Source organism: Alosa sapidissima, chromosome 10, assembly GCF_018492685.1.
Source record: "Alosa sapidissima isolate fAloSap1 chromosome 10, fAloSap1.pri, whole genome shotgun sequence".
Classification (NCBI taxonomy): Eukaryota; Metazoa; Chordata; class Actinopteri; order Clupeiformes; family Clupeidae; genus Alosa; species Alosa sapidissima.
In genome coordinates, this window is record NC_055966.1 from 31,935,626 (window position 1) to 31,962,125 (window position 26,500).

The following is a 26,500-nucleotide window of genomic DNA, read 5'->3' on the forward strand; positions in this document are numbered from 1 at the left end:
TGTTTGATAGATGGATAATTGGGGGTTGACGGGAGGAATGTGGGGATGATTTAATGTACAGAGAGGTGGACATAGTGCGGGAAGCTCAAACGGGGAGCATTTCCACCATGACACCTTCATATTTAACATTCCAACTTAACCCCTCTCTCCGTTGAGGTTAAAATCCCAGCATCCCCACTGGTCCGGAGGATGGACTTCAGGGCAGAGACCCTGGAGAGCAATGAAAATAGTTTGCTTTGTTGGTCAGTGGGTACGGCCTGGCCCCGACGCCTGCTGGATTTACTGCAGCCCAGCAGCCGGAGATCACGCGGCTGGATATATCGCCTCGGCCATGTAATTATGGCAGGTGGGGGGGGGGGGGGGGGGAACTCTCTCATCGGGTGCTCTCCTCAATATGTTCAATTTATAAATGCCACGGCCAGAGTAATCCCACTGCTTCCTTGTTCCGTTCAGAGAGAGAGCCGCCGCCACCAACCCAGCCGCCGTGGCTGCCGTCTGCCCCAGCAGCGATTGATTACCCGCGGCCCTCAGATGAAGACTAAGCAGTTTTACCGGTGTGGTCTGCTGCGGCTATTGATTCATTTTCCTGCAGTGGAGAAAATAAGAGCTGCCAGTCCGTATAACACCTGATATTTGTTTTAGTTTTGTGAACAGATTTATGGTCTCACATTACAGTTTAAAAAATGTTTCGGCTGGGTTTTTTTTATCCTGAATGAAATAAACCTCTGCCAGCCCATGTTTTATTTTGGAATTGGTTGTTTTGTTTGTTTATGGGCTTGTCTAACATTGTTTTGGCCGTTTTGTAAGAGGACCGTTTTTTTTTTTTTTTGGGTGCTGCCTTGATATTAATCTGACCTCATTAAAAATTGCGCTCAGCCTTGCTCTGCTTCTCTTTAAGATCGAGAGATGGGAAGCGCAGAGCGAGCGTTCAGCTAAGCTTAACTATCTCTGAGTCATCACAGCCTTTTCCCCCACCTGTCCACCCTGTGTGTGTCTCTCCCTGAACGTCCTTCTTAAGATGTGTTTACAGGGGGGCCATGAATCGTTTGCGATGGGAGCAAGGCCGTTCGCATATCCTCTGACAACCTGGCACAGCTTTTAGAGGCTTATTAGGCCTATTATAGACCTATTATACGTAAAGGGACAAAACCCATAGAAGCACATCTATACTGTTTAACGATCCTACGTTACATACGTTCGACTAATTGTTATATGACTGCTCCGCTGAAACACGGTATGATGATAGAATGATTCATGAGCAGGTAGACGTGGCCGACAGTGGCCATTGTGAACAGTGTCAGGCTCAGTATAGAAACCTGAGCCTCTGCGTTCATGCCTGTGCATGATAATTAAATCCCATTAGTGTAAAAGGAAACACTTTGTTCCTCTAATAAGGTGTGTTGGAATATTTAACACTCGGCTGCTTCCTGGTGCATATTAATCATGAGGAAATTAAATAGGATCATGCCTACCCTTGCAATGTTTGCTTTAATTGTGGGGAATAAAATATTGCCCTGTAGGTTCGGTTGCTTTCTGAAGTGATGGAGGGGGAAAAAAGACAATTACTTAAGACTGATTGCTGATATCTTTTTGTTTCATATTTCCATCAGACCCTCAACAAAATTTGGCAAGCCTTTAAATGTCGTTGTCAACGTCTGTCAAAATATGATGAGATATGAAATCTTCACATAGATTTATTAAAATTCACATAAAATCTGAATCATAATCATCACCAAAGTGCAACCAGTTCAGGAAGGATGAATTGGAAATTATCCACATCATTTATGTACTGAACATGAATGTAATGGTCATTCTTCACAAACAAATGCATGCAATACTCTGTCCATACATAAGGGCCGCCAGCTTGGCAAATACATGTCCCCAAAGCTCCACCATCACTATGTTTTAGAGATGATGTCCCAGTCATCATTATGAGCAGGAACACACACACACACACACCAACCAACTCCTCTACCTCCCAGCCTTTCACAAAGCTGTCAGCTTCTGCATTAGGGCTCAACCTTCAGAGAAGGACTGAGCTCTATTGTTTTAATAAATTGGCCCACATGAGGGAAGCACTGGTGCGTATCTGATGGCCTCCTCTCCACCTCTCTTCTCTGACTTGGAGCTTAAGTGGAGACAGCCGGCTCCACTCCTTTATACATTCCTCCTCTTTTCCCACACTTTCTCACACACACACACACACACACACACACACACACACACACACACACACACACACACACCACAGAGATGCACACACACACACACACACCACAGAGATGCACACACACACACACACACACACACACACACACACACACACACACACACACACACACACACACACACACACACACACACCACAGAGATGCACACACTTGCTCATCATCATGCTCTCCGGGGCGCGCTCTCTCGCTTACTGACTCGTCCACTCTACACTGACCCTTATGGCCCAAGACAGCGACAGTCTGCTGTCTGTCACACCTGCTCAGTCTGATGTCTTCATTTGCTCAGCAGTAAGTGCACGGTCCTATAATCACGGTTAGCTCCCCCTAAGCGAATCAGGAAGCTTCGTTATGCTGCTCTCAGCAAATCAGGAAGCTCCATTATCCCGGTCTCAGCGAATTAGGTAGACTTTCCCAACCTACCTTTTATTTCTCCCGCCCCCTTTTTATCTAGTGCTGCTTTTGGACAGGTCATCGCTCCTCCTGTGTGCGATGGGTGGGCTGAGGCAGATGCCGCCGCCATGGCCTATTTTTCAGCCTAACAGACACTCGGCACTGGTGAGCCGAAAGTGCCCTCCAAGGCAGCGGTGTGGCCGGTGAGAATGGATGACACCAGAGCCTGAGATTGGTAGGAGGTGAGGTGAGAGCCACTGGTTGGTGTGAGGGTGGGGGCGAGGGGTGTCTGTGAGAGATTGCCCTGTCTGCTGATGCACGGTGCTTCTGGGGCCTGGGCTGGCGATCGATCACTGGGAGCCTCCTCGCCCCCCCCCCTGCGAGTAGCTGCTGCTGCTGCTGCTTGGCTCCAGCGTGGGAGGCCCTGGGGGGTGCAGCACCCCCTGGAGGCTGGAGCTGAGGGGGGTGCAGCACCCCCTGGAGGCTAGAGCTGAGGGGGGTGCAGTGCCCCATGCTGCTGCTGCTCTAGACCAGACAGCAGATTCATGCCCCTGCTCTACATAGCGCAGACCAGCCGACAAGCCTCTCGGAACAAAACAGCTTCCCACTGACTGTCCAGCCCAGTGAGGTATCTATGGAGCTTTATTTTTAAAGGCTTTGCTGTCCTTGTGCAGTGCCAACAAAAAAAAAGCCTGAGAGCCTGTCCATATATAAGTGAACTAATTGTCTCATCGCTCGTTGATGTTTGGTTATGTCAGCAGGATCTCTCAGCATGCTGTTAGAATTGAGGTCGAGAGTTACAGTGAACTGCGAGAGTTCTGCTGTAGGAAAGCACACGGTTTTGCTGTGTGTGGCTCACAGTCTGAAAATAGGCCAGTGGCTCTGACGCTAGTATCTGCCTGGCTGCCTGGCTTTGTTTTGGCGCCTCTGCCACCGAGGAGCAAATAAAATAGCGTCAGAGTCAGTGATTTCCTCTCACCCACTGGGGAACAGTGGGTTTAACAATGGCCATTTCGAAGGTACTGCCCATTTGTGTCTTAAAAGCAAGTCAATAAACTAGCCAAGCTTGGAGACGACAGAAGAGACTCATTGGCTACAGTATATGATGGACCAACTTGCTGGAGTTTAATAACCAAGCTGCTCAAGGGCAGAGAGTGTTGGATTAAGTGGTGGCATCTCATTAAAAACCCTCTCTCTCTCTTTAGTGAGAACCCTCTGGAGTCTAATACAGTCTCTCTCAGGAGAATCCTTTGTGAGCAGTACAGCGCAAATGACTATCTTCCAGGTGTACCCTCTACTGACAACCCAGTGCACCCCTTTGCTTTGAGTTCTTTGTAGTAGGAGTTTGCTTTTAACGCAAGAGACAGGAAACTACTGCTGTTAGACTACAAACCTCAAAGGGGCCCTATTTAACCTCAATTATGCAATGCACAATGACCTACTTAATTGGACACTCATTTTTTGTCAGGGATTCCTCTATCAAAGTCTGGAGGCTCCCAAATGGAAGGGCATTATTACTGCAGCCGTCAGAGGCAAGACATCCACAGACATTCCAATCAATGCAGTCAAGCTTAAAGCTAATCTTTCACAATTGCTAACTACCCACGCCACTAAATAAACCCCATTTAACCATGTCATGCTGTTCTCTGAGGAAAAAAAAGATGAAGTCCTCAGCTCGATGCCCCCAACGTCATCTTACAGGCAGCACTGCCACCATCGATTTAAAGGCACCTAAACCTAACCCTAACCCTAACTCATGCCTATCCCTAGCGCCTTCCAGGCAGCGCTGCCTTAAAGACAACGTTGGGGGCTTAAAACACCAAAAAAAAGTCCTCACCTCCATGATGGAGGATCAACACGCTGTGGATCTGATTATTGCTGAGCATTATCTATTTAGTATTAATCTTTTCCTTTTAAGCAATTTATATATTCTTCATGGCTTTTAAAAAGGATTTGTCCTCCTCTCCTGTTGGGCCTGAGAGTCTGTTGGCCCATCTGTAAGTGGCTTATGTCTCTTTCGTCTCTCACTGTTTGGTCTCCTGGTGTGTCAGCTGGACCTCTCTGCATGCTGCTAGAACTGAGGTAGAGATATTACAGAGGAAACAACAGAATATTTGGCCAGTTTCTGTCCTAATTTAGGAAGGATATGTACATATATGAAAACATTTTATTGGTTATTTGTGACTTAAATTACATTTTGAATGGGAGCATTTGTTTCTCTCTCTCTCTCTCTCCCTCTCTCTATCTCTCCGTCACTACCACACATTGTTGTCTTTTCGCCGCTGCACCCTGTCGTACCACAGTGGAGAGGAGGCTGGTCTTTTGTGACTGTTTACAAACAAGCCCTTTGTCTCAGCCACCAACCCACACATGGGTAGTACCAAAGGGAGTCAAACCTAACACCAAACATGTCATTAATTCCCGATTAACCTTTCCTTATCCACTTAAGCAAATAGATCATTCCCTTTATTCAGCTAAAATAGACTAGGTCATTTTGTCATATTCTATTACATTTTTATATTTACATACTGTTATATTTTCAACCTATCCAATAAATATGAACACAAATGCAACTTCATAGAGGGGGGTGGTAGGAATCCTTCCTCAGTGCTGGGTATGTGAAGTAGAGCTCCATAGCATCATGAGGAGGCGGCGGCACCTTGCCCCTCCCCTCTGTGGCCAAATCGTCTCACTATCAGGTGCATCTGGCCCGGCTGAGTGAGCCGCTGAACAAGCCAGAGGCTGCTCCATTTGTGTCAGGGTAATTGGCACCATAAACACAGAGAGCCTCCAAGTGATTTGCACTGTGTGTGTGTGTGTGTGTGTACGTGTGTACGTGTGTGTGTGTGTGTACGTGTGTGTGTGTGTGTGTTCATAGTTATGCAATATCTGGGTATGTGTGGCCACTTATTTTTTTTTGTGGTTGAGTTCTGGGATGCCTGGTGGGACCCCTGCTCATTGTTTCATAATGATATCCTTCCTCTTCTGAAGATTAAGAGTCCTGTCTTAGCTGTGGCACAGATTCCGCTCCCGCTCTCTCCTCCTCTTCCTCATCCTCTTCCTCCTCCTCTTCCTCCTCCTCCTCCTCCTATACTAAGCTCAGTGCCGTGCCTGGTACTTAAATGAGCCGTCATCTCCCTTCTCTCTGGTGGCTCGTACTGGAACTGGGGGATGTGCAGAAACAGACCCAGTTTCTCCAGCATGGTCACAGGTTAAGTCATCACACAAATCCCATCGCTGTCTGTGAAGACTTCACATTTAGTCTGGAGACGGCTGCTTTTATATCCTAAGTAACCTTTGCCTCAGTGAAGACATGTTTTGTCATTATATATCCCCTGGAGACTAAAGCCATTGTCTTGACATTTGTTGGCTGTGTGGCCAAGGGTGCATGGATTGTTATAATTAAGACATATTTCTTCAAGACCTCAATTATTATGTTCCTGTTCAGCTATTTGAGTTTTGAGTTATTTAGGTGTCATTATCAATTAACAATTTATCTTCTTTCTACAATATGTATAAAATTTAAGCAACGCCACTGTCATTCAACCAACCTGTTATTCACACTAGGCATCCAGGCTAGGCTACACGCTAAATAGTTTTGTTGTTCGGGTCGAAACACCCTGCGAAAATAAGATAAGCCTTCACAGCGTGACATTGCTCACTGTATCGCCAAAGATGCCAATTAGCATGTTGGCAAGCTTTTATCAGTGCCAGCTGGCCTGCTTGCAGTGTTTGCAAGGCTTTTGCATGTCTTCTTTAGGTAGGCAACTTGCCCATTTTAGACCAAAAGTGTGTAATGCTGCTTTAATTTCATTTGTACATTTCTGCTACTCTCTTATATGAGAAAACCCTATCAGAATACCACATTTTAGTGCTACACTGTTCTAATGTACTCCACTGCAAACTAGTACACTCACCAGTGAGAGGGGGTTCCAAAATCACATCACCTTGTATCCCCTTAACAAGGTTTGTTTTAGTGAAGTGATTGTTTTTCACGCGTCTGGAAATGAAGCTGTATGTTAATTACAGCTCAGCTTGCTGAAAGAAAGCAAGATGGTGGTGTGGGAGCAAAAGTGAGTGCTTCTTTATCTGGTTTTATTCTCCCAGAGGCCCAATATTAAAGGGGAGGTAGGGTAGCATCACTCTCTTCTGGGCGGCCAGGACTTTGGCTCCAGTGTGCAGGGTACACGGCCCCTGCCGGCTGTGTAACGGATGATTTGATGGGCGCCCTGTGCTGCTGCTGTGTGCGCATGGTGCTTTGCTATATTACAGCGCCAACAAGGTCAGAACCGCGGCTCTGTGGCCTTTTTAAAAATGCGTTTGCAGCACCCTGCCCCGTGCCAAATGACTGGGGAGGCCCAGGAAGCAGAAGGTCACGGCGCAGATGAGAGGGGGACTGATTTTAATCCCCCTGATGGCAGAGCAGGGTGACACCCTTATCCATCATGGGCATTTTCAGCACCCCCCCAACCTTGCTCTTTCCAGCTGCATTTAAGCTCTCTCATCTCCTAGCCCTCTATTGCCTCAGCAGCAGTAGTTAAAGAGCAATTGTTTTTATTGCTCGGCATAGCCATTTTTGAGAGGGTGCTGTTTGCTGTTTTGTAAGGCTGTGTGTGTGTGTGTGTGTGAGTGAGTGAGTTGTGTGTGTGTGTGTGTGTGTGTGTGTGTGAGTGAGTGAGAGAGAGCGTTTTTTTATTCATGAATATCTTGCATTACCTAGAACACACCAGTAGAGGGGGAACAGCCTACACCTTGCAACCTTATCCCAAAATTTTAGGAGTTAGAACAAAAGGGCCGATTTGTTGAGCCACTTGGGGAGCAATTCATTTCCAGGAATTAAAATAAATAATATGTAGATGTACAAAATATTAAATATCAAGCATAGCAAGGTACAATTATGTGGAAAGATATGGGAGAGGAGAGGGAATTTAGATTTGCTTTTCAAAAGGCCTGTGTCTGTTGTTTCAGTGTGCTTGTCTTTGGTCAGAAATTGCGACAGATTGGACCATCATCATAACTGTTTTAGGGAAGATATATGCTACATTCCAGTTATTATAGCAGTTTGGAGTCAAGGGAATGGGTGGTATCTAAAGTGCCTCTTCATTTTCTTCATTGCAGTGTAATTGTCTCACTTTATTCTCTTCTTATCTTTGTTGTGTAATAACATGCTGTGGCACATAGGGAAGTGTTTTCCACCCAGAACCTTCAGTGAGTCACTGCTGTGATTGTCATTCACGTTTATCAGACTCAAACAAATAGTCTTGTTTTGTCTCCCCTCCTTTCTTTTTTCCACTTGTAGTCTATACCATATCTGCCTTTTGGTTAATGAATTATGTATGAGACCCAGTGCAGTTCACAATGCAATTGCTTCACAATTATTAAACCTTGTTCTGGTCTGTTGGTCTTTTCAGTTTTCCACACACATTTACGTCGACCACAGTGCAGGTCTACTGTCACCCTAGAGGCGGCGGTCAGGGATATGTCACGGCATTAGCCATCCCTCTTGCGCCGAGTGGACAGGGTGCAGGTTGATTTTGCCAATTACATGCTGAATGCGTTGAGATTAAAAAATATACATTTATTTTTCTCCTGCCTCTCAGTTTCAGTGTAACTAACCTACATATTAAAATATGACATCGATTGAACCGTTTTAAAATTCATAATAAGCCTACTATAATGAATTTGTCGTACGGAGAATGTGCTTATTCCGGTGAAAGCTTGACAGTAGCCTTAAGTTCACGTTTCTTCTGAGACACTTGTCATAACCTACACAGGATAGGCTACACTAGCACCGAAAGGGTTAGCTGCAATTCAAAGGGTTTCTTTGACGCCACTCCAGCAGCAAAAAAAGTTTTGCAGTTGTTGATGTCTTTCAGTTCCTGGTTCTGTGCATGTGGTGGAACGTCGAAGTGAATTCTTGCCAGCGTACTTGCAACTTTTTGGCAACAACCACACACTTCGCGATGTCAGGATACTGTCATTAACCAATTTTACTCAGTTTGAATATATGACGTCTGAAAAGTAGTTCTGCATCATATTGTAACATGGACTACATTTGGTCGCTGACTGGGGGTAGCGCTCGGGCTGTCAGAGACGCAGTCTCGAGCCGAATCTGGCCTGCGCCAACTCAAGAAGTTCATGTCGCAGACCGTACCGACTCTGGATCAAAAGTGGACAATGCCGGTCCAATACGAAGAACAGGTTTGATTTTTACGTCACGTTATTGATGCATATGTGCGAATATCGCTTCACTGAAGCAGCCTAACCTGTGAATAGGCTATGACTCGGGTTTTGTCAGCATGCATTAGGCTGAATTTTGCGTCATCTGGCCTGATATCGACATCAGCCATCAGGTGATTTTGTTATACTTTAACCAGAATAAACAGCTGCCCCTTTGAGCACAGTGTTGTGTCTGTCTAGCTGCATAGGCTAACGCTTTTCCTCTGGCGTAGTGTGGCGTAGTCTAGTGTGAGCAAAAGGATAATGTTTACACTTGGAATCACCTTTCACCTTTCACTCATAACAGTTACATCTAAGCCGCTTTACTGTTTTACAGAATAGTCCTATTAAGTTCTCATCCAACTGTATTATCTCAATTTGTGGTATATTTTCTTAGACTTCTTACTTTACCTCACCGTTTGGCAGATCATAGGCTAATGTAGGCTACAAGTTGTATGGAGCCTACATCATTTCATTTCTTATGGCAGTGTGCAGCGATTTATACACTTGAACCTTAAATGAATTCATCAGTTCCACTCTTGATTAGTTGGTGGCACCTGATTTAGGAGCATTATAATTCCGCCCAATTCAATCAGGTAGTTTGAGCACTGAGTGATAAAAGGGCGACATGGGGGTCCAAAAGAACTATTTAGCTTTTTGTGATGAATGTGAATGTGAAACAACTTGGGTCCATTGAAGGCTCAAAAACAAAGCCAATCTGTGGGGTTGTGTAGTAGTCGTTTAATTTACTGCCAAACCATAGCTCACACAATCATGGCTCATCAAACCTGCAGTCAGAAATTAGACTTCCTCTCCCCTCCCCTCAGTAACCATTTCGTCATGCTGCTGTCAACCAAAAGGCAGGTTAATTGCAAGGCCTGTTGGGGCCTTGAACATTAATGAGTTGATTGGCTGTGCAACCCACACAATGGATTGTAGCAGTTTTTCTGAGTCGCATTGGTAGATTGCTGAGATAACCTTATCTTTAACATTTTGGCTGTAGTAAGTTAATTTTTTATTAATGTGTATTAACTGTGTAGTAACTTATTACTTTGTATTGCATGCAAAATCCAGTATCATCATTAAAAGTCTAAATTTAACCTAATTATATATTATTTCTATAATACTGATGAATAATTGAATAAGTCATGGAGTCATTGAGTGGTATACAGTACACACCTCCCCCCATCCACTGAGACTTGGTGGCTTTTGAATACGCTTTTCAGACATTTCCTGCCTTTGGGGGATCAAATTTGGGCAATGAGTTCATTCATCATCAGAAGTAAGCAACAAAATTCAAATGAGGGATAATAATTTTGCAGATATTACAGAATACTGAATCCCCCCACCACACACACACACGCGCGCACACACACTATTCATGCCAGCATATACTATAATCATCTCCACACATATACTCAGGGACACTGGGTCACTAAACCACTAAAGACTTTTTTCATAGTAGGCAGTCGTAGTTGTGTTTACCGAAGAGTTTGCTTCAAGTATTACAACATCATGGCGTATCATGGGTTTTGTTATTGGGAAAGTGTGGAACTTGAGGCCTTGTGGTAGAACAGTAACCGACCATCTCAGACTGTCTCACCATCTGTGAAATAACTGTGAAACAGTACCATCAGCCTCAGTAACTTAAAGATAGATGAACATGCACCTGGATGTCAGCTTGAGGTTGATAGAAGAAGAAAGGTGAGCGCTAGCCTTCAGAGTGTGTTTCATGCCATGCCGTTAGCGCACATTAGCATTTTTATCCCAGTAATGGCTTGAGAAGTACAGAGGCAGTCTTGTGCATTAGAGGGGTGAGCGAGATATCACTGCAGTGGCTCTCTGCTCATTCTGATTATATGCAACATTTGGCAATATTCAACCAAAGCACCAAGGAAACGGCTGATCTTGGATAAGACGAGACAAATGGTGTTCTCACACCGATTCATTTATTTTAGGGAGAATTAGATATCCATACGCAGAATGTTTTGAAGGTATTCTCACCTCACTTAATTTTAAAAAGTTACCACAAGTTAAACTTAGTTGGCCATTACTGAAGGAGAAGCTAGCACACCACTCCTTTAAAGGCTTCGGTGTCAAGCACATGGTTTGTTAAGAGTAGAGAGGATCCACCCAGCTTCCTCCTCTGTTTCCTGTGAGCACGAGTCAGGAGGTTAGAAGACCACAGTGGGATGATGTCAGGCCTCAGCATTTAGTAGTCATCTGGACTGCTCACTGCTCACCACGTCTCGCCTGCCCTGACCCAACACTGACCACCATTGATTGCAGCGTGAAGTTGCAGCCACAGCATTATTTGTTTTTCACTCGCGCGGGATTGATGGGCCAAATTGACAGTGGAGCAAGTCAAAGTGCTAGATTGGGAGGTGGGGGTGTGTGTCGGGTGGGGGTGGGGGGGTAATCGCTGAACAGGAGGTGAATGATCAACCCCCAGGATTCAATCTCTGGGAGTATGACTGGGAAGCCTGAGCAAACGTTTCTGATGGGGTAATTGGATGGATCGCACGTTTACTTGGTGTAGATCCAGTGCTTTGCTTGGGTGGTGTTTTTTCTCTTCCATTCTCCACCCCCACCCACCTACTTTATACTGCAGTGCAGCACACCCCTCCTTGTCCTGATATATTGAGGAAGGGTTTCAGCTTTGCAGTAAATTTGTCACAGGCCTCCCCCCATGCTCCATGATGACATGATGAAGAACACCCTTGGTGCTAGCATCAACGGAAGGCCCATCCAGTCTGTCACGTCTTGTCCCAGCACCACTAAACGTTCTACTCTCTCCTGTCTCAGCAGAAAATCTCTCCAAGCAGCAATGTTTGGTATTCAGAATGCTGTCATACTGGGATCGACACTCCCTGCCCCCCCCCCCCCACACACACACACACACACACACACACACACACACCCTGCACCCCTCAGTCTGTCAATTCTATAAATGGCTCAGTGACACCCATCAGGGACCTGTGGGCTCTCGGGAAGCCTAAGATGACCCGGAATCTGGCTAGTCAACGTTCGTGGTCTGCGCTATGTTTTGTGAGCTGGATTGCCAAGAGATAAGGATCAGGATTTAAAGTCAGAACCTGCTCTGACCCAGGGCTTCATATTAAAAGTCCTTCTCCTGGTAGTGGTCTCTGGGCTTTGAAGTGCTGATACACAGCCTCTCCTTCAAATGAAGACACTGGGTGTTCAGAAGTGAGTGATGACCTGTTCTTAATCCCTTTGTAGATCACTATCTTTTTTTAATGATGAAGGTTTCTTACAGATACACAAATACACAAATCATAACCAGACATTCACCTTTGCAAGTCATTAACAGATATTTGTCCTTTATTGCCTAGAGAGTTAGACCTTCTTGAAAATGTAGGTGTACTTTGAACAGCCTTAAGAGAAGTAGTGTGCACTAGTGCATATGTTTCATATCTCAGTGTGCTGTCTGACAGTTGCTGCCGCTCGCAGAGCAATAACGCGGTGGCTGATGGACGGATGATGGTGTGATTAGTCACCCTGTAGTGAGCGCTAATGAGAGGCTGCGGGTTGGGTGCCACACATCGAGCGTGTGACAGAATCAGGGTTTGATTAATCGACCCGGGGTGCATATTAATGAATTGGAAGCTCACAGCACCACAGACCCCCCCCCCCCCCAGCTTTGTCCTCCTCACCCTGCTACTGTGGCCGTCTCTGTCACCCCTGACACAGCACTCACTGATCTCCTGCAAACTCTCACACTCCTGGGTTGGACCCCTGATGGGACGGTGGAGGAGAGTCTGCTGGTCTGCTCCTCTGTTCTGGAACTGGAAGGCAGTCTGCTGATGTGGGTTTGTATTCTAGAACACTGTGATCTTCTCGAGCATCAGGGCTTTGTGCGCAAAGATTGCCATGACAACAAGTGATGAAACTGCTTGTCCGTGACTTTTTTTTTTCCCCCATGTTCCGTCAGAATAGAAGACAAGGCCTTCGCAGTCACACACACAGTTGTCGGGAGTTTGCAGTTGTTGTTCTCCGTCTGGCTTTTGTTGTGCTTGCAGCTGTGGCTCATAGGCAGGAGTCAAGGCCTGCCACTGTGCTGCGCTTGAATAGCTGGCATTTTCATACGCTGAATGCAAGAGCGGAATATGATGAGACATTTTAATCCAGCATTCCTCCACTACATAACTAGATGAATTTAATTGATGATGTTAATTTCACCAAAGCAGCATGTAGCTCACTTAAAGCTCTTTTCAGTGTATGCTTTATTTGAGATGAAAATGTATAACTATGGTATAATGTAGAGAAAAACATTCCTGTGGCAAAATTAGGCATGCAGTCTGAAATTGTTTTCCAGGCATTTGCATCACGCATTAGACATGCTCCAGTGGGCTCTCTGCATGTTGCTGTATCCAGCGCGGTGAGACATTTTGAAAGTCCTCTGTTTGTGAGGTTGATGCGCTGGGTGATTTGTTCCCACCAAAACAAGAGGGGGGGTTATGTGATTGATTTACGTGCACAGCAATATTTTCATCAGGTGCCCCCCACTCCCCTGTTTATTGCCATCTTGCGATGCTCTTGGTTTCTCAGAAACAGAGCTTGCATAGCCTCAATAAATCAGACCTGGACTTGTTTGTAAGAGAATCAAGAGCCAACACCCGTTTGAAATGGGAGTCCTGTTTTATGCGTCCACACCCAGAGCCCTACCGATGCAGAACTCCCTTCTGGCTGTAGCTGCTCTTTTCTATAGGGTGGAGGGCACGTGAGGTGGAGGATGTGGTGGCACTTATGACAGGAGTCCTTTGAATGGTCTTAGCGTAGTTGTAGTCTATCACTCTAGTATAGATTAAAGCTCACCAGACAGTAAACCGGAACACTAAGGCAGCGGTTAAGAGGTTATCTTTTAATACAGCCACCAGTAAGGAGAACTGGAAAGATTAACCCCAAGGATGAAGAATGAGTCACCATCAGAGTTTTTGTTCTGTTATTCTGCTGAAATAATCGTTAGTCGTTTCGAAAATGGTGCAATTCTGTTGGGTGTATTTGCTTGCTAGATGTATAAACTACTATATGTACACAACAAAAATGAAAACAAACAATGTGTTCTTGTGTTCTCAACATCCTCTGCTTCCCTCTCTTCTCTTTTCACTCCTCATCTGTTAAGTGTTTCTCTTTATTTGGCTTTGTCTGTGTGTGCGTCCATGTGTCCATGGCACCTGTTCATTATGACAGTTTACTCACCCCATGACCGTTTTCTGCCAAGGATGGAGGGAGGGCATGCGGGAGGAGAAGAAGGAGTGAGTGGTTACGGGGGGGCTAAAAATAATGTCCGTGGGGTGTTAGAGCTGGCAGAGAGACAGGTCACCTGGGAGTAATCGCCTGGCTCTGTGCTCACTGTCAGATGGGAGTTTGTCACATATGGATATATATATAAATAAATATAGTTTATTCCCCCATGGAAAAAGCCAGACTGCTTACAAAAAGGGAAATGTAGTGGTCACATTATTTCCAAAGGGTGTACTCTGTAACGGGCTGTCATAGATTTTTATGTTCTCCTCAGTAATGTGATAACTGGCTTGTAACTGGCTTGGCTGGCATGTGTTCTTGATGGAAGTTCATGAATCTCGAATCTACATACATACCCTTCAGAAGTCTAAACATATTTCTGACTGACTACAAATTGAAGCTTAGACTACTATATAACATGTAGAGATAGGATTTTCCGATTCCAATCGATATATTAAAAAATATATACAAGATTGATTAATACAATCCAGAGATCGATATTTTAATATATGCATTTTTCCCATGAATGCATACAATTTTCACTAGATTTTAATATTTTCATATAGAAGGTTAGAGGCTCCCTTGTAGCCTTCAGTTACAGCATTAGTTCTCTGAAAATATTTTTATATCCAAACAAAATTGGTAATCTACTGTAACTCAAACATTCTTAACTGAATTGACTTTGAAACAAATCAAATCTTATTGAGACCTTGTGTATCAGAATCAAATCGCTTCGATTCAGTGGCGACTGGGAGGCCTTAGGACGGGGAACTGTGATCACATTATGTTGTAATCATAAAACGCCAGAAATGACCATTAACAGAAGACGTCACCTTTCAGTAGTAAATAAGGTATTTCTGCTCATGAATGAAACAGTGGTATCATATGACCCAGGCCACTGGAATTTTCTAAAGAAGCTACCCCAAAATCAGATAGCCACGACCAGGGAATAGACCTATATAAATACCAGTATAGTGATACCCCACTTAAAAGTTACGACATTCAAGAATCTCGCAAGAAGCAGAAGGAGAGATAGTGAGCGACATTTGTTAGCTTTCCGTCGTTGATATTACAGTCAGATGAGGAATTTGAGTAGTGGAGGAATGATGTCGGCCTGCAGGACAGAATGAGAATGGAAGAATCTCGGGGATGCCCCACCCCTCTCAGAGGCATATCAGGAGAACCTGGCAAGGCAGAGCTAAAGACAACAAGGAACTTTTGTGTCAAATGTTGGACATGCAGCAGCACAAGGTCTGACTAAATCAGATTGGCATGAATTCAGAGATATTTCTTATTTCTTTCATTAATTAATTCATGAATCAATTAATTCATAGATATGAGATATGAGTAAGCAGAAAGAATATGCTACTCTCTCAGCTAACTTAACCATTATTGTGAGGAAATAGTCTCGTAGTCTCCTCTGTCATAGGTAGATAAGATTACTGGTATTCTGTAGCCACCTATACAGCCTCTCTTACTTATGCATCTAACTGACACTTTTATTCAAAGCGACGTACAGATAAGCGCCTTGCTCAAGGGCGCCAGGAATGACCACTGCAAGCTAGCCACTACACTGGCACGGCCCTCCGGAGAGTGAGATCTGGAGATGACCCACCTGGGTGCAGTCTCCACAGTGGCCACCTTCACAGCCTCTCTTGTACTGCAAACCCCCAGTCCCAGTGGCCTCCGCCCGGGAATGTGCCGTACGGCCTGCAAGAGGAGGCTTTGTTTGTTCCAAGCACAGCGCTGCTTTTTAGTCACACGGTCACATGACCTGGGTGCACTGCTGAACAGTACTACTGTTGTTGTTATCCGAACTTTTGAGAGCATTTATTTATTTATTTTGCATTATTTAATTGTTTATTTTACACTTAGTTTTACACCACAGAAAGTAGGCCAATGGCAGTATGAATGCAAACCAACAAAGACTTCATTAGATAATTGTGCAACAGTATATTGTCTGGGTTTGTAATTGGAAAGAGTTCCAGTAATCTTGGCCAACTTGTGATTGCGTGACACAATGTGGCTATGTGGAGAGTGGAGACAGTAGCCACAACGTTCACATCTCACTTGTGACACAGAACTTTATTGTGGCCATTTGGTTTCAGTGTTAGATCTGTGATTGTGATTAGGCAGCCGAATGACTTCACAACATCCTGTGTCATCACAAATGTGTGTACATATAGGGACTATCTCTGTCCCTATCCCCAAATCCTCTCGCAAATTTCTGAGATGCTCATCTTGAACTCCTTGGCTCTTGGTTTTACATTCCTCCATCGGTTCAGTATTGAGTAATGCAAGCTTTTAATGCTATCTCTATAATTTCATTTCATTAACTTGAAAGACATGCTTATTACTGTAGCTTCCTGTACAACATCTGTCTATGCTGCATCCCTGATAAGTTTGCGCTGAATAGAAAGACTCATCTTGAAGTAAACTCTTTCATGTGGAAATGCAAGCAACTCAGGTCAAGCATTGGTTAAAACAATTAGTGCCCATTAAAGCCATTAGTTTTAAGGGGGGGAAGGAAGTTTTAGTGCATTACACAACGAGCATCTCAGAAAATGTCTTCTCAAAATATCTGTACCTTTATCTGTATTGATGGATGAAAGTAACATAAGATGGACCAAATAACTACCGGTACATTGTCATATGCTTGTTATATGCACAGTGACTTCTAGAGCCTACAGTACATATGCCAACCTGTGCATGTGCAGGTTGAGTTGAACAGTTAGTGGAAAGAATATTTTTTTTCAAATTAGTTTGTCTTTGTTTATTTGTGTGTGTGTGTGTGTGTGTGTGTGTGTGTGTGCACGCCTCTGTGCCTCCCAGTAAAATTAAATTCCCCTTGTGGGAGAGTGAAAGCCAGAAACAGAACAAAATTAAAAGTTATACAAAGGAATGCACAAACCAGTTTTGTTTAGTGCATTGGACAGCGAGCGTCTCAGAAAATGTCAGAATTGATGGATAACATTAATGGACTAAACAAATGCATTGTCATATGCACACATTAAATTCCCCTTGTGGGAGAGTGAAGGCCACAACGGAACAGAGCAGAAGATGCTACACAAAGGAATGCACGAACAGAACATCTCAAACAGCCAATCAGCCTCATTTAAGTCAGGCAGCTGTCTTGTCTTCTACATGTGAAGAAATTCTGTTTGAAGTCATACACTAAAGAAAGACAAGGCCACAGCTGCCTCCTCTCAGGCTTAACAAGCAGTGTCCACACACACACACACACACACACGCATACACACACAAACACACACATACACAGACACAAACACACACACACACCCACACACCCACACACACACACACACACCCACACACACACACACACACACACGCTCTCAGTCACATGAGCCCAGTGAAAACAAAACACAACACACCAGTCTGCAGGAGGCTGCCGTGAGGAATCAGCTGGTCGGGCTGGTGCGGCCCTGTTTTTCAGACCCAGAAATAGCCGTGGCGGCGTGTGACTCACGCCCTCAGCACACACACACACACACACACACACACACTCACGCCCTCAGCACACACACATACACACACTCACGCCCTCAGCACACACACACACACACACACACACACACACACTGACGCCCTCAGCAGGTGAGGCCCGGCCAGCAGCCGCGCCACACGCCAGGGAACCCGCAGCTTGGCTGGCGCGGTCTGGACGCGCGGAGGATTCGCCTTCGCTCACCTAGCAGCAGGGTTGATGTTAGTGTCCCTGATGTTAGTGTGAACACACACACATACAAACACACACACACACACACACACACACACACATACACACATACACACACAAACACACATGCCACACACACACACATGTGCACATTTTAACTATTTTATTTATGTCCACAATTCATAATAAATGTACATAAGGACATAAATGTTACAGATACAGAACATTGCTAAGGCATGATCCACCAATGTGGATCTGATGACAATCTCAAACAGCAGATTTATGGATACACACAACACCTTTTTCTCCATATATGGTGACTTCCAATAATGGAGGATATTGAGCAGTAGTGATGTTAGTGTCCCTGATGTTAGTGTGAACACACACACACATGCGCACACACACACACACATGCGCACACAGACATACTGTACATACCCATGCATGAGCATAAAGGACACAAACATTCACACAAAATGACACACACACACTTGTACAGTCATCCATGCAGATGCTTATGGGCACACAGGTTCACACACCCACAAGCACAGGCAGGTCAGTGTTGGAATATTAACAGCAGCCACACGGAAGAGACAGCAAGGTGAGAACGAATTTGAGGCTGACACAGTGCCGAGCTATGGATGAGAGAGAGAGAGGGGGGGGGAGGGAGAGATAGAGAATGAGAGGGAGGGAGGGAGAGAGAGAGCGAGGCAGAGAGAACCAGGGGGGTATACGGAGCGAGAGCTAGGGAGAGAGAGGAAGAAAGAGAGAGAATGGGAGGGAGAGCGAGAGAATCAGGCTCCACTCACAGTGCGGCTCTAGCTGGCTGGCCGTCTCTCTCTAGCTCACAGGCTGACGAATGAGCTGCCTTCCCGCCGGGCTCTGAGGAGCGAGCGAGCCAACGAACGAACGGACGGGCAAACAAAACCAACGAGGCAAACGACGCTGTGCGGAACGCGGGAAGCCGAGAGGAGAGCGGGAGAGCACGCGAGCAGGCACTCGGAGCGCGTGGAGAGAGAGGGGAACATGAATGTAATGCGCTCTTTCCCTCGCTTGCTTTCAGACACTGGACAGAAGAAAAGCACAGAGAAGAAGGATGGACGCCGCATGTCCTTCCAGAGACCTAAGGGGACCATGGAGTACTCGGTAAGTCCTAGAGATCTAACACCTCTCTTTTCATCTCTCTCTTTCTCTCTCTCTCTCTCTCTCTCTCTCTCTCTCTCTGATCTCTCGCGCTCTCTGGCTGGCTGGCTGTCAGTCAGTCATTCTTTCTCACTGTCCCTCTGTCGCGCGTGTGCTGGTTTGAATGTTCTCTGCTGTGCTCCAGTTCCTCATGCTGCTGCTTATTGTTTACGGATGTCAGTGTCATTTTTGTCAGCCTCTACCGACATGTGTGTGTGTGTGTGTGTGTGTGTGTGTGTGTGTGTGATCCCTGCTCTCATCAGCAGAGAACGCGAGCTGCCAGCTGCTTGGAGGCGTGTGGAAGATGCTGTGGTGTGTTTTGTTTTGATGGCGTTCCGCTGCATGTGGTGGTCTGCACGTGTTTTTCTTTTTTTTTTTTTCCTCCTTTTGGAGGAGGTGGCCTCGGCTCCCAGCAGGCGACCTGAAGGAGGAGGTGGGCTTGGCTCCCAGCAGGCGACCTGAAGGAGGAGGTGGGCTTGGCTCCCAGCAGGCGACCTGAAGGAGGAGAGGAGTTGCTAGTAGTTGGGGGTCTGGGCTCTGAATGTGCGCCCACATCTGGCCAGCGTGGCTGGCGTCACAAATAAGGACCCTGGCGCGCTCCTCTCCCCTGCCATGTGGCTGAGAGATGCCAAGCACGCAGAAGAGAGGAGAGGAGAAGAGAGGAGAGGAGAGGAGAGAAGAGAATAGAGGAGAGGAGAGGAGAGAATAGAGGAGAGGAGAGGAGAGGAGAGGAGAGAATAGAGGAGAGGAGAGGAGAAGAGAGGAGAGGAGAGGAGAGGAGAGAATAGAGGAGAGGAGCGGAGAGGAGAGAATAGAGGAGAGGAGAAGAGAGGAGAGGAGAGGAGAGGAGAGAATAGAGGAGAGGAGCGGAGAGGAGAGAATAGAGGAGAGAATAGAGGAGAGGAGAGGAGAGAATAGAGGAAAGGAGAGGAGAGAATAGAGGAGAGGAGAGGAGAGAATAGAGGAGAGGAGAGGAGAGGAGAGAAGAGAAGAGGAGAGGAGAGGAGCAGCCACAGAGAAGGAGAGGGAGAGAGGCTGTGGGCTGACAACACACAGCAGCATTAGCAAAACATGTGCTCGTTGTTTTTCAATTTGTGTGTTTGTGTGTGTGCTTGTGTGTGTGGATTTTCAGTGTGTGCATTTCTTATTAACAGACATTCCACCACTGTGTTCACAAATGACCTTCCAACTGCACTAGAATTTTTATTGATTTGGGCTCTTTGTAAGAGAGAGAGAGAGAGAGAGAGAGATGGAGGCATTGAGAGAAGAGAGAGAGAGAGAGTGAGATGGAGGCATTGAGAGAAGAGAGAGAGAGATGGAGTGTGAGAGAGAGAGAGATGGAGGCATTGAGAGAAGAGAGAGAGAGAGAGAGAGAGAGAGATGGAGGCATTGAGAGAAGAGAGAAATGGGTGTGTATGTGTCTGCGGGAGAAGGGGGGAGAGAGAGAGAGGTGAGAACAGAAGTGAGTGAGTGAGTGAGTGAGCGAGCGTGTTCTGATTCCCCAGCATTAGCTAACAATGGTTGGATGGTTGTACGTTCTTCAAATGACCCTCAAATTCACGCTGCTGTTAGACAGGCATGCAGGCAGGCAGACAGCGTCTCCTGTCTCTCCCTGGTAACAGAGGTGTGTGTGTGTGTGTGTGAGCGAGCTTAGAGAGGTGCTGTATACTGGAGCCATGTCTGGAGGTGAGGATAGAGGGATAGAGAGAGGGGGTTAGAGAGAGAGAATGGGGACAGAGGGTGGAAGAGGTAGAAAGAAAGGCTGGCAGATTGATGGCAGCCTGATTTCATAGCAAGCGTCCCCTTTCACATCTCACTCCTCCTCCACATATCTCTGCCTGTCTGTCTTCCCTTGCCATCTCCTCTGTGCCTCTCTACTTATCTATTCCTACTGCTCTTTAACTATATCTACTTATCTATTCCTACTGCTCTTTAACTATATCTACTTCATCTCTGCTTTTCCAGTTGTTTTATTTCTCTCTTCTCCTTTATCTATGTCTGTCCGTCCGTCTGTCTGTCTCTGTTGGTCTCTGTCTGCCTGTCTGTGTCTCTGTCTGTCTGTCTCTGTCTGTTTGTCTGTCTGTGTCTCTGTCTGTTTGTCTCTGTCTGTCTGTGTCTCTGTCTGTCTGTCTCTGTCTGTCTGTCTGTTTGTCTCTGTCTGTCTGTCTGTCACGTTCTCTGTGTGCCTTCCTTTGTGTGTGTCTCTCTCACTCTCACCTCTTTGTTTGTGTCCCTTTCTCTCTCCTTCCCTCGTCTCCCCCGTGGTCCTCATCACTGTGTCAAGGCACACACACACCCCATCATGTTCCCATGTCTCTCAGCGTTCACACCTTTCAGTTCCCCCCAAGTTCTGGGGGCAGGTGTCACTCTATAGCCCAGCCCAGCCCAGCCCAGCCCAGCCCAGCCCACCCCAGCCCAGCCCACGTGACTCTCTCCACTCTCACTCCAGTCGATCTGTCCCTGTCTGCCCAGAGTGACAGTGTGACAAGGCCATCGTTGTTTCCAGCAGAGCGTGAAAGGTGTGCAGCACTACAGCCGAGAGAGAGTGATAGAGATAGATAGAGAGACAGAGAGAGTGAGAGAAAGAGAGACAGAGAGAGACAGAGAGAGTCAGAGTCTGGCAGAGGAAGTGAGGATGGTGGGACATTGGCCAGCGAAGGCGAGATGGCAGAGGGCCGTCTGAGGAGTGGGCGATTCATTTGGACTGAAATCTTCACATGCATCTCCCGTCTCCAGCCTCCTCCAGCAAACTTCCGCTCACGGGCAGCACAGAATCTCAATATGATGATGGATGGGTCGACGGATGGATGGATGGATGGATGGATGGATGGATGGACGGACGGATGGATGGATGGATGGGTTTATAGGTGGATGGATGAGTTGGTAGGAAACCCAGATAGCTGAGAGGAAAGAGAGAAAATGATAATTGGATCACTGCCTCTCTGATAATCACATGGAGACCCAGATAAACACTCAAGCTGGAGGACTGGGTGTACAGAAGTGTGGGTACAGACCAAAAGCAGACCAAAAGCAGACCAAAAGGAGCACCAGAGAGTAAGTACAGAAGTGTGGGTACAGACCAAAAGCAGACCAAAAGCAGACCAAAAGGAGCACCAGAGAGTAAGTACAGAAGTGTGGGTACAGACCAAAAGCAGACCAAAAGCAGACCAAAAGAAGCACCAGAGAGTAAGTACAGAAGTGTGGGTACAGACCAAAAGCAAACCAAAAGGAGCACCAGAGAGTAAGTACAGAAGTGTGGGTACAGACCAAAAGCAGACCAAAAGGAGCACCAGAGAGTAAGTACAGAAGTGTGGGTACAGACCAAAAGGAGCACCAGAGAGTAAGCAAGTCAAAGTGGAAGGGCACCAGTGGACCCTGGAGGTCATAGGTTGAGCATGAACGACAACAAGTCATAAAGAGTAGAACTAGAGGTGAGCTGAACAGAGGAGGGCAATTCCACAGAAAATTGACTTTTTGTCACATTCACTGGCGTTCAGTGAAATGCCTTGGCATTTGTATGATGTGAATGATAACATTCAATTTTTGTGCATTTTTTCTCATATACATTCTTCAGCCAAAAATAGCAAATGCTCGAATTTCATGTAATCATTCACATCATACCACACCATCACATTTTATTGGTGTTATGGATTTTACAAAAAATGTAATTTTCTGTGGAATTGCCCAGGAATGACAAGCAAAAATGGAGGGGAGAGAGAGCCAGTGCTGTGGCCGCTGTTGGCTGTCCAGAGAGAGAGGTCGGGAGCCGCTCCAGCGCCAAGGAAAAGCGTTCTTATCTTAAAACGGTCATCTCGCACTCCGCTTCTGCACACAGCCTGCGCCCGATAGCCCAGTAATCTGCTGGGGCCTACAGGATAGGAAAGCCTTTCAACCGCTCGATCCACAACCAGTAATCTGCTGGGGCCTACAGGATAGGAAAGCCTTTCAACCGCTCTATCCACAACCAGTAATCTGCTGGGGCCTACAGGATAGGAAAGCCCTTTCAACCGCTCTATCCACAACCAGTAATCTGCTGGGGCCTACAGGATAGGAAAGCCCTTTCAACCGCTCTATCCACAACCAGTAATCTGCTGGGGCCTACAGGATAGGAAAGCCCTTTCAACCGCTCTATCCACAACCAGTAATCTGCTGGGGCCTACAGGATAGGAAAGCCTTTCAACCGCTCTATCCACAACCAGTAATCTGCTGGGGCCTACAGGATAGGAAAGCCCTTTCAACCGCTCTATCCACAACCAGTTTGCCTCTCTTGCTCTTGCCTCCTTTTCCTCCTAAATTCAGTCTTTCGTTTCTCCTCCTCTCTCTCAGCCACCATATCAAGTTTTCCTTTCGCTGCTGTGCTTTTATCTATAATTTTTCTTCATTCACTCTCACCTTCTCTCTTTGTTTCTCTCTCTCTCTCTCTTTCTTTCTCTCCATAATTTGACTGCCATAACCGGTGTATACTCTACGTCAGATAAACCCACCAATTGGTTAACCCTGGGCCAAGTGAGAAAGCCAAGAAGGCGCCGCTGAGGAGGAAACGGCACCAAGGGGAGACGTTGAGAATGGGACGCTTCAGCACCACACTAATCACCACCTGTCTGAGATGGTGTCAAGCCGCCCTCCATATATATCCCCAAACACACACCCACGGCAGACTGGGGCCTTTTGTTTTACAGGCTCATCTCCTCAGTGGGATTACTCAGCCTTCTTGGCACAGGCAGTCTGTAAACAGGCATGCCAGGAGATTTAAAACCCAGAGTGAAAGTCCTCACCTCCTGGTGTCTCCTCCACTGTAATTTGTGTTAACAAATTACTAAGGCAGACTCAACGCTCTTTCCTGTGCATGAGATGAGTCGTATTTGGTGTTCAGTATCTAACTGTGGGATAGAATCAAAACAAGTGAAAGCTTTTAATTATAAGTTTAACTTTATATGTTTATTACACACTTAGCATCGACACTAGACATTCATTATTATTATTCCTTTAGACAAATTGCAGGCGTATCCATGTACATTCAAAATGTGCATATTGACAGTTGATCAGCCGCTTGCGTGACCTTACCTCCCTTGTAAACTGCTGCATGAATAAATCAAAGTTTACACAGGACTTAAGCAATATAGGCTACTGATAGGAAATGCAATGGGATATTCATAATCCCGTGTACTTAAAATACTTGCCCATTGGCTCTGTACCCAGCTACTAAAGCTTCATTCCAACCCAGCTGTATTCGTTGGCATCCTTTCGTCTACGGGAGATGGTGGTGTAGCATCCGATTGGGTTTTATATCCGCACCTTCGCGAGAGATGAGGAAACTTCCTAACTGTCCCTGCCTGCCCAATGCCCATTACCTTTACATTTAAATTTACATTTAGTGATTTAGCTGATGCTTTTATTCAAAACAACTGGCAAAAAGAGTCAGGTCAAGGGAAGGGAAGAAGAAGGATTGTCAGGATAGAGAAGTTTGTGGTCAGTGCTTATTTAAGCATGTCCAGTTGTAAGTGGTGCTATGCATTACTTTGCATAATGCACGGCAATTTTAATGGAAAGAATGGTTTGACTCCTACCATGCTTAAGACTGACAGGGCTTTGTCGGAAAAATGCTAATACTGCTCAGCGTCTTTAAGTACTGGGTTTGAATGTGAATAATGCTAACGCTGCTCAGCGTCTTTAAGTACTGGGATTGAATGTGAATAATGCTAACACTGCTCAGCGTCTAATAATGATAACATTGCTCAGCGTCTTTAAGTACTGGGTTTGAATGTGAATAATACTTTCTCACCTATCCTCAGTACTGCTGCTCGATTCCCTCTCTCCATTGAATGAAGAGCATGGAAGTTACCCATTAGCACAGTTGGCACTCAGGGATAATAGCAGTCTTAGAGCTCACGTAGCCTCACCTTGAGTGCTTGTTTTGAACTGAACTAAGGTGCTGTGTGTGAGGTGACCATGGTAACAGCGCCACTTCACCACCTCCTGGTTTCCACTATGATGGAACTTCACACTGTTGCAAATATATCACATCAGACAGTGAAGTGTGTGTCTTTAACCATGCTTGTATTGTATGTGCAGTACCTAAGGTTTTCTGTACAGTTTCTTGCCGCGGAGGAGTACTAACTGTGTGAATAATAAATAAAAAAATGGATGGTCTACATTCAGGAAGATCCACAGAAACAGTGTAAGTGGTGTGGGCTTCTAGACATATTGGACAGTGAAAAAAAGCTGGAGTCAGGAAAGGCATAAAGGCATTGTGTCATGATGTGAGGAGGTTTTTCACCTCTTTTAGAGAAGAACGAATAGAAAGTGTCTATTCTATTTTGTCTATAAAGTGTCTATGGCATCTTGACACCTCTTTTCTTTTCAGACACTCATGAGGGAAGCTCTCACAGCTTGTGAATCCATATGTTTCACTTTGTCTCCTAACATCCATTGTGTGTTTGTGTGTTTGTGTGTGTGTGTGTGTGTGTGTGTGTGTGTGTGTGATGTGTGTGAAGCTTGAAGCAGCAGAACACACATACACACACACACACATGCACACAAAAATACAGTATACATGTACGCAATACACACACACACACACACACACACCACAGAGAAGAGAGTTCTTTCAGTAGCTAATCTCTCCTTTCGTGTCCTGGTTATGGCAATGTCATCCGTACAATGCAACGCTTCTAAAATTAAGCCCTTAAATGATCAGCGGTGCTGCTTGACAGTGCATGCTGCGACGGTAGCAATGACAGAATTCTCTATGGCAAATGTCATGCTAAAGTATGCTAACAAGCTCAGCAGGAAAGGAATTCTTCAGCTTTAACAGCTCTAAGCAGTTCCTTGTTTTTTTGTTTTTCTCCCCCATTATTTCCAGTTTGATGATGCACCCATTGCCATGTGCTGATTATGAATGTTCGGTCCCATCTCCCCCCCCCCCCCCCATCCCTCCTTCCCCCATATAATGAGTCCTATTTGCCTGTATTTTGGAATATAGTAAGTTTTAGGGAATTCTCTTAATGTTAAAAGGGTGCTTTGGTATTAGCTATGGCTAGATATTGTTACTGCACAATTATAATTGTGCAGTAGAGAGAGAGAGAGAGAGAGAGAGATAGAGAGAGATAGAGAGTCTCCTGTATGGTACTGCTGTTGTTGCTGAGGGTTTACATGTGGATGGATGTCACTAATTACACAAAGGCCCTACCGAGTTAATGGAGCCGTGAAAGACAGGCTGGAGCGCGCAGGGCTAATCGCCCATCACTGGGCAGAATCTCAAAGGCCATGCGCTCGCTGGAGCGGCTGGAAGTGGTCATCTGACCCATTCGTCTCTGTGAGAGCCCTCCAAAGAGAAGGGCACAGAGCTCTCTCACCCTCTACTTCAAGTGCAGGTGACTTGCTTTCACCTCAGACTACATTTGCCGCAGGACAATAGCACGGGTTGGTAGTTTGTAGTTAGTAGTTTGGCACCTCAAGGAACACTTGGAAAAATCCCAAGGTCTTCTCCACTTAACTTACTGACCCACCAAAGGTC

General features: G+C 45.8%; 1 protein-coding gene across 4 annotated transcripts in view; it reads left to right on the forward strand.

Moving 5' to 3' along the window:
* Positions 1–26,500, forward strand: part of oxr1a (oxidation resistance 1a) — a 154,520-nt gene that overhangs the window by 88,322 nt on the left and 39,698 nt on the right. For 3 of the 4 annotated variants that reach the window (XM_042106106.1, XM_042106109.1, XM_042106107.1), the window contains exon 4: positions 18,866–18,948. In XM_042106106.1, coding sequence (XP_041962040.1) covers positions 18,866–18,948 — 83 coding nt within the window. Of the gene's footprint in view, positions 1–8,306; positions 8,823–18,865; positions 18,949–26,500 lie in introns of those variants that run through there. The other variant, XM_042106108.1, reaches the window with a different exon arrangement.